Source organism: Zalophus californianus, chromosome 6 (assembly GCF_009762305.2).
Source record: "Zalophus californianus isolate mZalCal1 chromosome 6, mZalCal1.pri.v2, whole genome shotgun sequence".
In the NCBI taxonomy this organism is placed as follows: Eukaryota; Metazoa; Chordata; class Mammalia; order Carnivora; family Otariidae; genus Zalophus; species Zalophus californianus.
In genome coordinates, this window is record NC_045600.1 from 77,804,708 (window position 1) to 77,820,174 (window position 15,467).

Consider the following 15,467-nt stretch of genomic DNA (forward strand, 5'->3'; position numbering starts at 1 on the left):
GTGTTATCATCATATGCCTAAATATGGATTTTTTATTTAGCTTAGGGTTCATAAAACCTCTTGAATCTGTACCTTGGTGTGTTTCATCAACTTTGGAAAGTTCTCAGCCATTATCTTTTGAAATATTGCAACTTTCCCATTATCCCTCTCCTTTCTTTCTGACACTAATTACATGTATTCTAGACCACTTCATTGTTTCTACTTCTCTTAATCTCTAATGTATACTTTCTATCTTTGTTTCTCTCCATGTTTCATTCTTAATATTTTCTCTTGAACTTTTTTTCCAATTTACTGAATCACTCTTTGGCTGTATCTATAGGCTTCTCACAAGCTCATTACCACTATCTCCCATATGACCAAAAAGTCTGGTCTTATTACTCTCAATCTGGTTTAAATCTGTCACCATGGAAACCCAGGATTCTCATACTATGCTCATTCCATAAAATCGGATCCCCATTTCTATGGACAGTGAGGCAACTTTCTCACTGTTCCCCTTTTTTTATACATTAATTTATTTGTCTCGTTCCATCTTCATGAAGGAAATGATTTTTGAATGTTTAGCTCACTACTGCATCCCTAGTGCTAGGCATATAGATGTAAGCACTCAATAAATGTGTGTTAAATAAGTGAGTATTCCACTTTTCTAAGAAATCACCAAAGTGAAACTTTATAAAAACATCAGAAACTTTATTTTTAAAACAACAATGATAATAACAATAACAAGCTGCATACAAGTGCTTAACAGCTAAATAAATAGTAGGGCAAAATATATAGTCAACTACAATTTGAAAGGAGAGGAGAAAATCAATTGATTGGTTATTTTTATTATCTTCCTCTAAACTGATAGGTCCACCACAGATTTTGGATTAAAAAACACTTTTCCACTGTCCAGTTTGATCCTCTCGACACAGTGGTATTTTGTTACTACTACTGAAATCCATATATTAGGGACAGAAATGAGTCAAGTAGCCCTCTAAATTTGAGTGAATCTGATGCTTGATTTATTACTCTGCTCCAATGACCATTTGCAGCAGCAGCGACTTAGTGCCCAAGGCCAAAATCTCTCTGAATCTCAAGTTATATCATTGAGGTTTGTAGAATTAGGACTTAAAGCTTGTGAAATGCTTTGCTCCCTCTTACCAAATCATTTTTCTGCTCTGTAGCTTGAAGACAAAGGTGGGGGAGAGGGTGGGGTAGAAAAGCTGCACTGAACACGAATGTTGGTGAGTAAAAATCATCATTCATCTTCCTTCTTCCTTTGTCCCTTCTGTAAGGAAATATTTTTGAAGTGGCATAAAGACAATGGCAATGTATCTCTTCGAGTTTATACATGTTGCTATGAGTGGTGAGAGCAAATTCCCATGCATAACAAACTCAAGAGACCTGCCATCTGAATGCTTCTGGTCCTCTTTTATATATATTTATTTATTTATACACATATATAGAAATCTTTATACACATATATATATAAATATTTATACACATATATAGATAAATCTATGGAAAGTTTTAAAGGGCCCTAGTATATATCTTTCCACCTAGACTACAAAAGTGTTGTAGAATAACATTTAAATATTTGTTTAGCACTGGAACTCACTACACCATCTCCACCTCCTGTAGTTAATTTTCTTAATCAAATTTTAAATTTACATGCATTCGCTCATTGTAAGAAGTCACAAATTACAGATATGTAAGTATTAAGCTTTTCTGTTTTTCTTCTTCAGGCCCCTTGCCCCCAAGATAGCCAATATTATCACTCTGGTTATTACGTGCCCACCGTTACCATCCTCATTCAAATATAAATGAATATATAAGCTCCTTGACTCCATCAGTATTTTTCAGAAAAATAGGATCATATCCTATACCTCACACTAGACAGACTAGATATCTGTCACTGTAATCATGATGCTGGGAATAATGACTACCTGTAATAACTTTGATTTGAACTTAGAAATAAAATTACTTTGTAATTTGTTGTCATTTATAGTGAATTCCATGGGGGGCTAACAGTTTTTTAAACAGAGTTAAGTGCTCATAGGTATTTGTTAGATTGAAGCAAAAAATAAAAGCACAGAGACAGTTTAATGCTATAAAGTTTTTCAAGGTATTTGATGGTATTTCTGAAATAAAGCAAAATAAAATGAAAAGAGCCAAGAATGGGCTATGAGACTATGACATCTTTAAAAGCTACAACTTCTAGGAATGGGGGCTTTTACAATCATGTAAAATATACAATTGTCCCATGAGATTATTTCAACAAAAATCAAAATTAAGTACTAAGCAATAGTAGGCCATTAATAAAATTGGGGCTAAATTTCTGTGAATCTGTTTCTTTAAAAATGCAGTGGCTTTGTCAACAAGTAATTTGAAATATTATTTCCCATAAAGCTGTTTGGAAAATCTAAACAACTACATAAGAAAGAAAAAGCTTGTGAATTGTGGAAAGTAAAAGTCTTGATTCTTCTGTTAAAGGTTATGCATTTTAATATGATCTTTTAGCTGATTTATGTAAAGCTTTGTATTTTTCATTTTCTCAAGCCTGTCACTGCAGTGATGTATGGTACATTTTAGCATCAAGTTTGCCATAAGCAATAAAGTCAAGGCCCCAAAGAAATTTTAATATATTTCCCCATTTTTAACCTGGAGCTTTCCATTATTCAGTTATTTTGTTTGGGATCCTCTGTTTAGTTGACATAAGTTTTATACTCACATAAATAACTTTACAATTTTGACTTAAAGATAAAATTTAAATATTAATTATTAGATAGGTAAGTTTATGGATCATCATACGTAAAGTGAAAATCTTAGTGATAACTTAAATTTTACACTAACAACCTGTCTAAAGGTTGTATTTTACATTCTAGTTTACTTTAAGAGTATTTTTCTCTAACACCAAGATGAAAGAAAAATGAACGAGAAAGTGACTTTCATTAAATGGTATGCAACATGAAAAGGAAGGATATGTCTATAAAATTCTGTAAGAAGAAAAAATGAAGAAAATAACAATCATTTACAAATTCAAAAATCTTATTCCAGAACCAAGAGCTGTTACAGAGAGTAGAAAAATGAAAAAAGGAACAGTCTTGAAGAAAGTTACAACCTAGTGGAAATAAGTCCTTAAATATTATAACATAAAGCTGATTATTTGTCACAAGAAAGGAAGAAACAAAGTGTTACGACAGTTCATCTGATGTGGCTAAATGTATGAGTATTTGAGTTCAAGCTTGCATCATAGGCAGGTTGTAAACAGTAAAAGGAAATGGAGAAAGGAAGACAGAGAAGATAGAATAAGCAAAGGCAAGTGAGGAGAGAAGAAGAAGGCACAGTAAGGGAGTATCTATCCAATGGTTCTGTACTACTGGAGCAAAGGATACACGTAGAGGGTTCCTGAGAGCAAGTCTGAGAAAGGATGTTATGGTACCATGTTATACAATCTTCAATTAATGTCTAAACATCTTGTTTATTTAGAAAACAATGCAGCTGTATTATGGATTTTTGTGCAGAGACATAAAATCAATATGGCAGTGGAACAGAATATGGGGATAATGAAAGCAAGGAGTTCACTTAAAGAGGCTGTATGTTATCCAAGAGTTTGGGCAAGATATGACTTTAACTAGAGAGATGGGCATGGAGATGGAATGGTGTAAAACATATATTAAAGAATTAGCATGTAAAGAATTAGATAACCAACTGAATGTCATGGTAAAGGAGAGACAGCTGTAATAGATGATGCCAATATTCTGTTCCTGAGTTACTAGGGGGAAAACAGTTGTGTTAAAGAACAAAAACAGGCAGAAAGTAAACTTGGAGGGGAAAATGAGTTCAAGGCTTGTACACAATGAACTTGATACATATTGGCAGTGATGCCCAGCAGCGGGTCAGAAATAAGGATCTAGACATAAGGAGAAAGTGTAGCTATCAGCAGAAAAACCAGAAAGAGAGTGACTTTAGAATCATCTGCATAGAGCTGAAATGTAGATTGTGGGAGAAGACAAAATCCCAGAGACAGAAAATGTGGAAAATGAAAAAAATGGAACCTTAAAAAGAACTTGGGGTTATATACATTTGTTGAAGGTAAGAAGCAGAGAAACTACTGAAGGACATAGAAGAAATCTTGAGCGAGTAGAAGTCAGAATGGTACAGAGACATATAACCATTACAGGGGAATTTTTCAAGGAGATGGTGGACAATATTATCAAGGAAAAGGATTAATTAAAGATTATGAAGATTGAGAAAACATCAACAGCAGTTCATCAAAGTAACCGAGGTCAAGCTAGATTGCAAATGTGTTATAGAATGAATTGAAATGAAAGGAATTTAGGGAACAGATACAGATTTTCAGAGTGATATTCACAGTACTACATTCTACATCTCACTGTTATCTGGGGTGGAATGTTAATTTACTATGAATTTGAAATAGCAATGTGATTTTGATAAAACATGTGAAAAGGATCTGTATTTTTGTCCTCTAGCATTTATTTATCTTTCTTTTGGAAACCATAGTTTGTGCTCCCTCTAGACAATACCCTTCTCTATTCCCTGAGTGAGGTCTGGAGTAAAGATGGTGACTTAGCCCAACCTTTGCCCAAGTCACTGAGATGCAATGGGATTTCTGGGAAAGAAACTCTCACTGTTTCCCTCTGGTTCCACACTAAGAATGTCATATCAAAGCTTGTCATTTGCAAAAAACAAAAAAGGTCTAAAGGAGGCAACATTTAACATAAGTTATAATAATGAAGACAAGTAAAATGTCTTAGCAAAACTAACAAAAGAAATCACAGAACTAAATAAATAAATTGAGAGATATTACATGATCATGGGTAGAAAGACAATATTGTCAAGATGTTGGTTTTTTTCTAATTTGGTCTACAGCTTCAATGCAATCCCAATCAAAATGTCAGCAAGTTACAAACTGATTCTAATATTTATATGGAAAGACTCAGAATAGTCTGAAGACAGAATAGTCAACAAAGTATTGAAGGAAAAGAATAGTCAGAAGGCTGACATTAATGACTTCAAGACAAACTATAACGCTATAGTAATTAAGACATTGTGGTATTGATAAAAGAATAGACAAACAGAGCAATAGAACAGACTAGAGAGTCCAGAAACAGAGCCACACAAATATAGTTAGCTGATCTTTGGCAAAGGAGCAATGCAAATAATGGGGAAAAGATAGTCTTTTCGACAAATGGTGCCAGAACAGCTATACTTCCACATACAAAAAAATGAATCCAGACAGTCCTTATACTTCTTTATAAAAATTAACTCAAAATGGAACATAGACCCAAATGTAAAATGTAAAACTATAAAACTCCTAGAAGATAACATAAAAGAAAATCTAGATGACCTTTGGTTTGATGATGACTTTTTAGATACAATATCAAAGGCATGATATATGAAAGAAATAATTAATAATTCATTAAAATTAAAACTTCTGCTCTATAAAGGACAGTGACAAGAGAGTGAGAAGACAGCCACAGACTGGTAGAAAACATTTGCAAAAGACATAGCTGATAAAGAACTATCCAAAATATACAACGAGCTCTTAAAACTCAATAATAAGAAAATAAACAACTCAATTAAAAAATGAGCAAAGATCTGAACAGACACTTCACCAAAGAAGATATAGGAATGGGCAAATAAGCATATGAAAAGATGTTCCACATCAAATGCATTCAGGAAAATGCAAATTTAAAACAAGATAACACTGCACACCTATTAGAATGGCACAAGTCCAAAGTATTGACAATACTGAATACTGATGAAGATGTAGAGCAACAGGAATTCTCATTCATTGCTGGTGGGAATATAAAATTGTACAGCCACACTGGAGGACAGTTTGGTAGTTTCTTACAAAACTAAACATAGTCTTAACCATATGATCTGGCAATCACACTCCTTGGTATTTACCCAACGGAGGTGAAGACAAAATCCTGCACATGGATATTTTTAGCAGCTTTACTTATAATTGCCAAAACTTAGAAGCAACCAAGATGTTCTTTGGTAGGTGAATGAGAAATAAACTGTGGCACATCCAGACAATGGAATATTACTCAACACTTAAAACTTATGGAAAGACATGGAAGAAGTTAAATGCATATTTCTAGGTGAAAAAAGCCAGTGTGAAAAGGCTACACATTGTATGACTGCAATTATATGACATTCTGGAAAAGGTAAAACTATAGAGACTGTAACAAGATCAGTGGCTACCAGGGGTAAGAGGGAAAGAAAGGATGAATAGGCAGAGCACTGAGGATTTCTAGGGCAGTGAAACTATTTTGTATGATGCCATAATGGTGGATATATGTCACTATACATTTGCTCAAACCCACCGAACGTGCAATATTAAGAGTAAGCCATAATGTAAACTATGTACTTTGATAAAGATGTGTCAACGTGGGTTCATCGACTGTAATAAATGTACTACTCTGGCACCAGAAGTTGACAGTGGGGAAGGCTGTGCATGTGTGAGGGCTGGGGGGCATATGGGAACTCTGTTCCTTCTGCTCAATTTTTCTGTGAATCCAAAATTGTTGTAAAAAATTAAGTCTATTCAAAATAAAGTTGTCTATGGTCAGCACGGATAGTACCAAAAAATTGTGGTTTTTTTTGTAAGTTGGCTATTGTAGGTAATGCTGCTATAAACATGGAGGTGCATGTATCCCATTGCATTACTATTTCTGTATTCTTTGGGTAAATACGCAGTAGTGAGATTGCTGGATTGCAGGGTAGTTCTATTTTTAACTTTCTAGGGAACCTCCACACTGTTTTCTAGAGTGGCTGCACCGGTTTGCATTCCCACCAACATTGCAAGACAGTTCCCCTTTCTCCACATCCTTGCCAATGTCTGCTGCTTCTTGTGTGATTTCAGTCATTCTAACAGGTATGAGGGGATATCTCATTGTAGTTTTGATTTGCATTTCCCTGATGATGAGTGATGTTGAGCATTTATTCATGTGTCTGTTGGCCATCTGTATGTCTTCTTTGGAGAAACGTCTGTCCATGTCTTCTGCCCTTTTTTTAACTGGACTGTTTTTTGGGTGTTGAATTTTGTAAGTTCTTTATATAGTTCAGATACTAACGCTTTATCAGATATGTCATTTGCAGATATCTTCTCCCATTCCTTAGGTTGCCTTTTAGTTTTGTTGATTGCTCCTTTTGCTGTGTAGAAGCTTTTTATTTTGATGAAGTCCCAGTAGTTTATTTTTGCTCTTATTTATTCCCTTGCCTTAGGAGCTTTTATCTAGAAAGAAGCTGCTACGGCCGATGTCAAAGAGGTTACTGCCTGTGTTCTCATCTAGGATTTCTGTGGTTTCAGGTCCCACAATTAGGTCTTTAGTCTATTTTCAATTTAATTTTGTGTATGGTGTAAAAAAGTGGTCCAGTTTCATTCGTTTGCATGTTGCTGTCTAATACTATTTGTTGAAAAGACCTTTTTCCACTGGATATAAAAATTGCATTTTTCATTGTTATAAAACAATCAGTAAGATTTAATGATATTCTTCCTGATTGTCCAATACTATTGATAAAATGAATACTATATCGAAACAAAAATGACAAGTCATGCCAGTACCCAGTAGAATAAACTTGATTGGCTGACTAAAGTGACTGCCTTTTCATTCTCATTTTCAAATGATCTGCATCATTCTATAATTGGCAGAGAGGAGAGCAGGAAAGAGAGAATGAGTACAATAAAACAATGGGATGAAAGTAAATAAATGTTATAGAAATGACAGCTGTAGAGGAAGTAAAAGGGGAAAAAAGGGCACTTACCATGTACAGTCATGGATAGGACATGGTAACTAAAGTCAGAGAAAGTGAATCCTGAGGAAGTCACCAATAATAACGAATGAGACTTTCACATTTCCCCAATTAATCAATGTTTCTATTAACTTCTTCTGATAAAGATATATATTTCTAAGAACAAAAAAAATGCAGAGAAAGAGCTGGATATACTAGCTGAGGAAATGCTATGTAGTTTTCTTCATACAGAAATGGTAGCTTAGTAAACAATGTCCAAAAATGTTCTTCAAGAATTATGTATATAATTAGATGTTCTGTAGTTGTCAGGCACTGGGGACACCTAAAAGAAAAAAAAAAAAGAAGAAGAAGAAGAAGGAAAATGCACCATATTTATTCAGTGTCAGTGAATATTCCACCTTAAAGAAATAACATTCTTTTCTTTAAGAGGGCAAAATGGACTGTGAAAACAAATGAAGTACTAAAACAACAAGGTGAACAATGAGCTATTTAGGTAAAGCTGAGCATACAATGCATACAATGGCTGATATGTCTAAACAAAAATTCAGTGGTTTTTTACTTTGTGTGTGTGCACATGGCAGCAATAGTAGCAGAGACCTAGAAAGTAAGAGGTTCCTTTCCCTGGATATGGAGGATGTTTGAATAGTACAGCTTCATTTTCTCGAGGATTACCAGCTTTTCGGGAAAAGGTCACCAATAATCATCTTCTAGCTTAATTCAGTGATCTACTTTCAATCCTGTCTATTCTAATTTTTCTAGACACTGATAACTATTTTCTTCCTTTGGAAACTCTTTTGTCCTGATTTCTGGAGTTACCATTCTTTTCCTTCCTTTGCCAATCTTCATTAAACCTCTTGATTCTTCAGATTCCCCTATCATGCATATATATACATAAAACTAGGTGTGCCTCAAGACTTGGTGGCAGAACACCAAAGATGCAGAAAACTTCTTCTAATCCTTTATATTTAAAGTAGCAGACTTTTAAAAAAACTTTATTTAATTCTAGTTAGTTAACATACAGTGCAATATTGGTTTCAGGAGTAGAATTCAGTGATTCATCACTTACATACAACACCCAGTAAGGAGGAGATCTTTAATCAAAGGGTCTAATCCAGATCTTTACCTATTCCACAAGACATCCTTAAATTGACATTCTGCTGTATCTTGACAATCAATGTATTTAAAATAAAACTCTTTATCACACTTTTGTTTCACTTTCCATCTTTCACTTGTACTTCTGTTCTCTTTGATATTTTTGGAAAAGCTCTTATTTCTTCTTTTCCTCCACTCTTAAACTGTGTATAATGAAGCTCCAATTCATTCCTAAACCTTTCCCCTCATGCTTATGTACGATAAACTAATTCTTTTTTTACTAGGTGATTTAATATTTGCTTATATACTGTCCTGTCTTCTCATTGCTTAATGTATGTATGATTCCCTTTTTAACTGAATTGCAAACTCTTCAGAAATGTAATTTCTTAGGCATCATACAGAGTTCTCAAAACCATAAATATCTGCAAAATTCTTAGTTACTGACTGAGGATCTGGGGAAAAAAATCACTAATGATAAAATGACTTTTTTTTTTACCCTTTTATCTGTTGTTATAGAATTAAAGATACAGAGCCAATGCCTACATCCCCATTTTCTCTTGAAATCACTGTGAAAGTGAATCTTAGGTTTACTTGCCTTGTCCTCCAAGTGCAATTCCAAAAAGCGTAGATAAGCAACAGGTGCAAATGCATCAGCTGAATGTGTGACCACTTCTGATGAATCACTAAAACACAAAAATTTTATAATGCATTTATTTACTACATAAATTGTGGCAAATTGTTCTCTGCTAGTGACTAGAAGAAACCAAAAATCCTCCTTTTGTATTTATTTCCACTGATAAACAACATGTAGTGATTAACACCTATTTTTAATAACCTAATATTTAATTGGAAAAGGATCAAGGATGCTAAATTTACAAGAAAAAGTAAAGAAGCTTTTGTCTTTGTAACGACACAGTTCAACTTTCAGGTTCACTCAAAGCTCTCTGAACAGTTTTGAGACTTAAAATTCCTATTCAATTTCATTTTCACAAATTTGCTTGGTAGGGGCTAACCATTAAACAACAGCGCTTTATCTTCATTATTCCTTTCATTTTCAAGAGGTAATTCATTCAGTGTTTCACACAAAATCTCAATTATCCTTCACAAAAGCAGTACTGGTGACGGTTTTAAGCTCTAGGTGAACTCTTCACACTGCAATATCATTGCTATTAAAATTGATTGTCTGACATAGTAATTACCACATTCAGGTAAAATGGTATGAACTGCTTGCCGGCACCATATGGATACATGTAAATTAACTCAACTTTTATCAAAGATACCCTGTAAAGCACATATGAATAACTAAGATTATGTGTGAAGTTCTAATAACTAATTATTTTTTATTGTTGTTTATTAAGAAAGCAATAGTGTTTTGCATTTCAACTGAAATTTTAAAAATAGAATTTCCCCATATCTCTTTAATGCCTTGGGAACTAGTTCCATTGTTTATATTAATACATTGCTAGCATTTCAACCTTTGTAGGATAGCAAAACAAATTGTTACTTTATTTGGCTTTGCCATTAATGTAAGATATTTTTGAGTCAACTTTTGTAATGTAAAGTTATTTAGTGGCAATAAAAGGAACCTCAAAATACTTGGCTCCAAAATATTAAATTTTCATGGGCAAAATCTGTTTACTTTTCCCTTTGAATGATCAGAGATAGAGAAGAAAATGTTTGATGATTAAAAAAGTCAACTACCATTCATGAGCCTTTAATATCAAATATGCCTCTTGTTAATGCTTAGGAGGAAATAACATTAAGAAGGGCTCCTGTGACATTACAAGGAAAGCAACTTATGTTATAAAAGAAACAGAATTATTAAAGAGTCAGGATCCTGACAGAAAGATATAACTTGCCTTCACAGGCTACATAACCAAAAGATGTCTCTGGTATAACGAGGAGGAAGAGAAAGAGAAAGTAAAGAGGCCGGCTTGCTTTCTCCCATCTGCCCTTCTGGCTTGTTAGCCCTAGTCTTGTTTTTTCTACTTACTCCAAAATTGCTTGTTCTGGTTGTATCTTGGCTCATCGATCAGATTCAAATTCCAATTCCTATGTACAACCTTACTCTTACATTAAATGTCCATCTCCCTGCTCCTGATCTCAGCCTTGGAAACTGACCCTGAGCCTTAATTATGCCTAATCTAGGCATCTTGGTTTTGATATCCTTGACAATGGAGTGCACCAAAACTATCATTAACCCAGAACCAACGCTATGTCAGTAGAAAGGGTTTCGGGCCCTCCCTTCTCATGCCAGTTATCTGCATTAGAAACAGAAGGTTGACAGCAAATAGCTCATTTAACTAATGTAATTATTACATTCAGAATAAAGATGTTATACAGAAAAAAATATAGAATATTCTAAGCACCAAATAAACAATATGATTTTTATGGATTCTATGAAAACCCAGAATCTCTAATTGACTAACATCATTTCATTCACTTATACAAAGCCAGACAACTGGAAGAGACCAGATCTCAAAGGAACAGTTTTTAGTTTCAAACAGAATAATGTCCTATTGCTTTTCTTTTCCCTTTCAGAAACTCAAATGAAACTCAACTTTCAAGGATCTTTGGTTTCTGTCTGCTTCATGGATTTTTCTGAAACCCAGAGTAGGATCTGTTGGAAATCCTCAGAGTGACCCAGAAAATAAAGACCAATTGTGCCACAGCAAAAATGTTTTCCAGTTGGCTACTCTCCTCCCCTTTCCCTGTTAATGCAAGTAGTCTGGGCACTACCTCTTATTCAACCAAGGCTTTTCTGTAGCCAGGGGGTTAGCCCATGTTCCCTTTCACTGCTGCATTAGGCTTAGCCTTAGATACAATTTCAAAAGGACAGCTAAGTCAGGCCAGGCTCCCAAGGTGTGAGGCCAGGCCCTATCCCCTCACTTCAAAACAAAAAACCTGATGTTATCTCTTGAGACAGCCATGGTCTTTGTTCCTACCTCTCCTCTAAGAAGACAACTGTATACATGTATTCCCTGTGGACTCACACTTATCCTCATAGACATCTCCAGTATCATCTCTGTGAAGCCTTCCTTGACATTTTCCAATAGTCCTAGCTTTCTCCTTTTCTGTGTTTTCATAATGTGTTCACAGCCTTTTCATTGCACATCCACTACATTATAATTATGTGTTTGTATGCTTGTCTTTCTTCTTAGAGAGGGACCAAGTTTTGATCACCTTTGTCTGACTCTCCCCTACCCCACCCCTCTTGGCTCAGTACAGAGAACATTGTCTGGTACTCATCAAACATTTGTTGAATAAATGACTGTAGTTGAAATTCTGTTAAGTATTTTCACATTACACACTAACTATTGAACTCTCATAAACCCACACTGATTTTTTAATTACCTATCTTCTCATGAATACTTTCTCATATGTGTATACTGCAGGTATACATGTACATATATACATGCACACACACCAATGTACCATATGCCATCTCTAGCATAATAAAGATAACATTTAATAGCCTAAAAATTTAAATATAAGGAAAATAGTTCATAAATTTAAATAAATCCCAGGTGATACAGGATAGATGTCAGAAGGTAGATAAGTACTTGATTCATCCCCACTGCTAAATGCCACATTGTGACGCCCTGTGCTGAATTATTCCTTGAGTGGGTAGGAAACAGGAGTAGGTGGGAAAAATAAGTACAAAGTGTTTTAACCATAGATTTTAGTCCTTCTTTCCTTCCTTCCATCCATCCATCCCATGTGTAGCAACTTTACATTAGAGTATAGTAATATTAATAACTCAAATGGAAAGATGGGGATGTATCAAATACTCACATTTTGAAAATATGTTCATTAATAGAAGAAAACCACTTTCATTAATACAACATTAAGAGTTCAATTCTTATGTCTGAAAAACATACATATGTATTTTTAAAGTAAGAAGTAATAAGAAAGTAGGCTCTTTGAGGACCTACAATTGTCCCACAATTATTCTCCTTTCATAAAGGCTAAACTGTAATTCTTTTCCTCAAGGCCTCTCAGAAAAAAACCCTTCACTTCCTGATCTAAAAACTCTATCCAGAAGTGAGCAATCACATACTAATTGACATGAAAAGTGAATTGTAAAATGCTCTAGTTAGAACATTTTTAAATTACTTCCAGACAAAGACTGTTATATCAGTCTTTCCTACAAGATTTTAAAAATGTTAATTGGGGCAAAATGTATCTTATAATAAGCTTCCAGAACCACCCCAATTTCTCTAAATTACTTCATTATACAAAAAGGATTCAATCTGTGTTTTTGAAAAAAAGTCCTAATGATAATCAAGTCATTTTGCAAGTAAATGTTTATTTTTTCTCCCCTTAGAGGTGATCTTCTCTTTTTCATCAAAAAAAAAAAAAAAATTTGAATCAGACATTTGAAATGGGATTCCTAATCATCAATTAGTTTTATGCCAATTGTGGCAGACCATAGAGCAGGAGAAATTTTAATTTGTCCAAAGAATGAATTCAAAGTTAAAAGATCCAGTATTATTAATGGTCAATTGTTAACAACTAGTTACAAGAACTAAACTTATCTTTTAACTGAATGTGCAATGTACATTCACTCACAGTATCACATTTAGTGCTTATTAGATAGGTATGATATGGACATTTTCTATTTTAAAGAGGAGTTAAGATTTTATATATAATAGGTGACATGCTTTTTCCACTAAACTAGGATATGTCCCAACCTATAACCTCCAATTATAACCTAAAAAGGAACACATACAAGTAAGTGACAATGGGGTAAGTAAAAACAAGTAAATAACAAATGACAAATTAATTCAACAATATTTAACACTTATTAGTGACAACTATGTGTTCTAAGAGTTCAAGAATGAGAACAAGCCCTAGAGGGGATGGCAGCAAAAGCCTTTAAAAACGGAAGGATTTTTACAGCATGGAAAATATAGCCAGTGGTACTATAGTAGTAGCGCTGTATGGTGACAGATGGTGGCTACACTTGTGGGCAAAGCATAACCTATAGACTTGTCAAATTGCTATGTTGTACACCTGAAAGTAATGTAATGTAATGCTGTGTGTCAACTATATTTCAATTAAAAAGAAAAGGAAAGAAAGGAAGGATTTAGTAAAGAGGAGAAAAATGGGAAGGCAAGCCAGAGAAAAGGCATTAAGTAAGAAAGTAATGAAGGTGAGGCATAGCCTATGAAGAAAAAAGCATAGAATATGCTTAAGCATTAGAATTAGATGAGTGATGAACTGATAAATGAGTAGGAATGAAAAGACAGTGCTTCCGCTGTGTTCTCAAGATACACACCTGTATGTTAGCACTTATGTAATTGATTTGCCTGTCTCTCCTGTTACAGGAACAACTTCTACAGAGCAGAGCAGTAGCTTGCAGAGTTCCAACCACATAATTCACCTCAATAAATGACTGTTCAAATGAACCCAACAGCTCATTTCAGCACTAACATACCTCTCTGACATCCCTCTCTATAATAGCATGACTAAATTCTCTCATGCCATTGTCTCGGCCAGGCTCAGGTTGCCTTGCCTACAAATGATATCCACAAAAGTTTCAGTTTGGTGGGGGGGGGGAAGATGGCGAAGGAATAGGAGACCCTATTCCAACCAGTCCCCGGAGTTGAGCTGAATATCTACCAGACCACTCTGAACACCCACAAAATCAGCCTGAGATGTAAGAAGATAGATCTGGATCTCCACAAACAGAATATCACAGGCAGTTGGTTTTGAGGTAGGAAACGGGGAGCTGTGATTCTGCGGGCAGATATTGGAGGATAAAGAAAGGGGGAGGGAGCCGAGCCGTGGGGATCCCACACCACTGGTGAGCGATAGCCTCCCACGCTGGTGACTGGGCACAGACTCACAGACTGGTAGGGGCGGGGAAAGGACTTTAGGGCAGCCCCCTGGAAGGAAGCTGGAGCGACATGAGTGAACTGGGGGCGGCTGGTGGTTTGAGAAGCACAAAGGTTAGAGACGTGCCCCCGTTCCCTGACCTGGAGGTGAGGACTGGGGACATTGCAGTTTATAGCAGCACAGACAGAAATGGAGATAGTGTGGCCTGGAGAGCTCACTGAAGAACATACTGCGATCTCTCTGCTCTGAGGCAGAGGGTTAGAAACGTTTTTTTCTGCTCTGACTCTCCGAAGAGATGCGGAAAGCCACCAGGGAAAGCCACCGGAGAACAAGAGCCCATCCCCCGCCACAGGGGGCAGGGCAACTCTGCCCAAACAGGGTTGCCTGAGTAACAGCGCAGCAGGCCCCACCCCAGAAGATAGGCTGGGAAAACAAGAGGCCAGGAACCCTAAGGTCCCTAGAAAACACGTGCATCTTGCTTGGGTTGTGGTCAATAATTTGGACTCTATACATTCCTTCAACCACCCCTCAATAGAATGACTAGGAGGAGGAACCCCCAAAATAGGAAAGACTCAGAGACTATGACTATGACACAGATTTACAAATGGATTCAGATATAACCAAGATGTTGGAGATGGAATTCAGGCTAGCAATTGTGAAAACAATAGCTAGAATGGAGAAATCGATTAATGGCAACATAGTCTCTAGGGGCAGAAATGAAAGCTGAATTGGCAGAACTTAAAAATGCTATCAATTAGATCTAATCTAAT

General features: G+C 35.5%; 1 protein-coding gene across 6 annotated transcripts in view; it reads right to left on the reverse strand.

The window, feature by feature from the left end:
- Positions 1-685: 685 nt before the first annotated feature.
- Positions 686-15,467, reverse strand: part of DPH6 (diphthamine biosynthesis 6) — a 197,008-nt gene continuing 182,226 nt past the window's right edge. For 4 of the 6 annotated variants that reach the window (XR_003515801.2, XR_003515803.2, XR_003515805.2 and 1 more), the window contains 3 exons: positions 9,452-9,539; positions 7,777-8,086; positions 686-1,267 (listed from right to left, as the gene is read on the reverse strand). Coding sequence is in view for 2 of the 6 variants with exons in the window: in XM_027571276.2 (XP_027427077.1) it covers positions 8,033-8,086; positions 9,452-9,539 (142 nt within the window). In the remaining 4 variants the exon portion in view is untranslated. Of the gene's footprint in view, positions 1,268-7,182; positions 8,087-9,451; positions 9,540-15,467 lie in introns of those variants that run through there. The other 2 variants (XM_027571277.2, XM_027571276.2) reach the window with 2 other exon arrangements.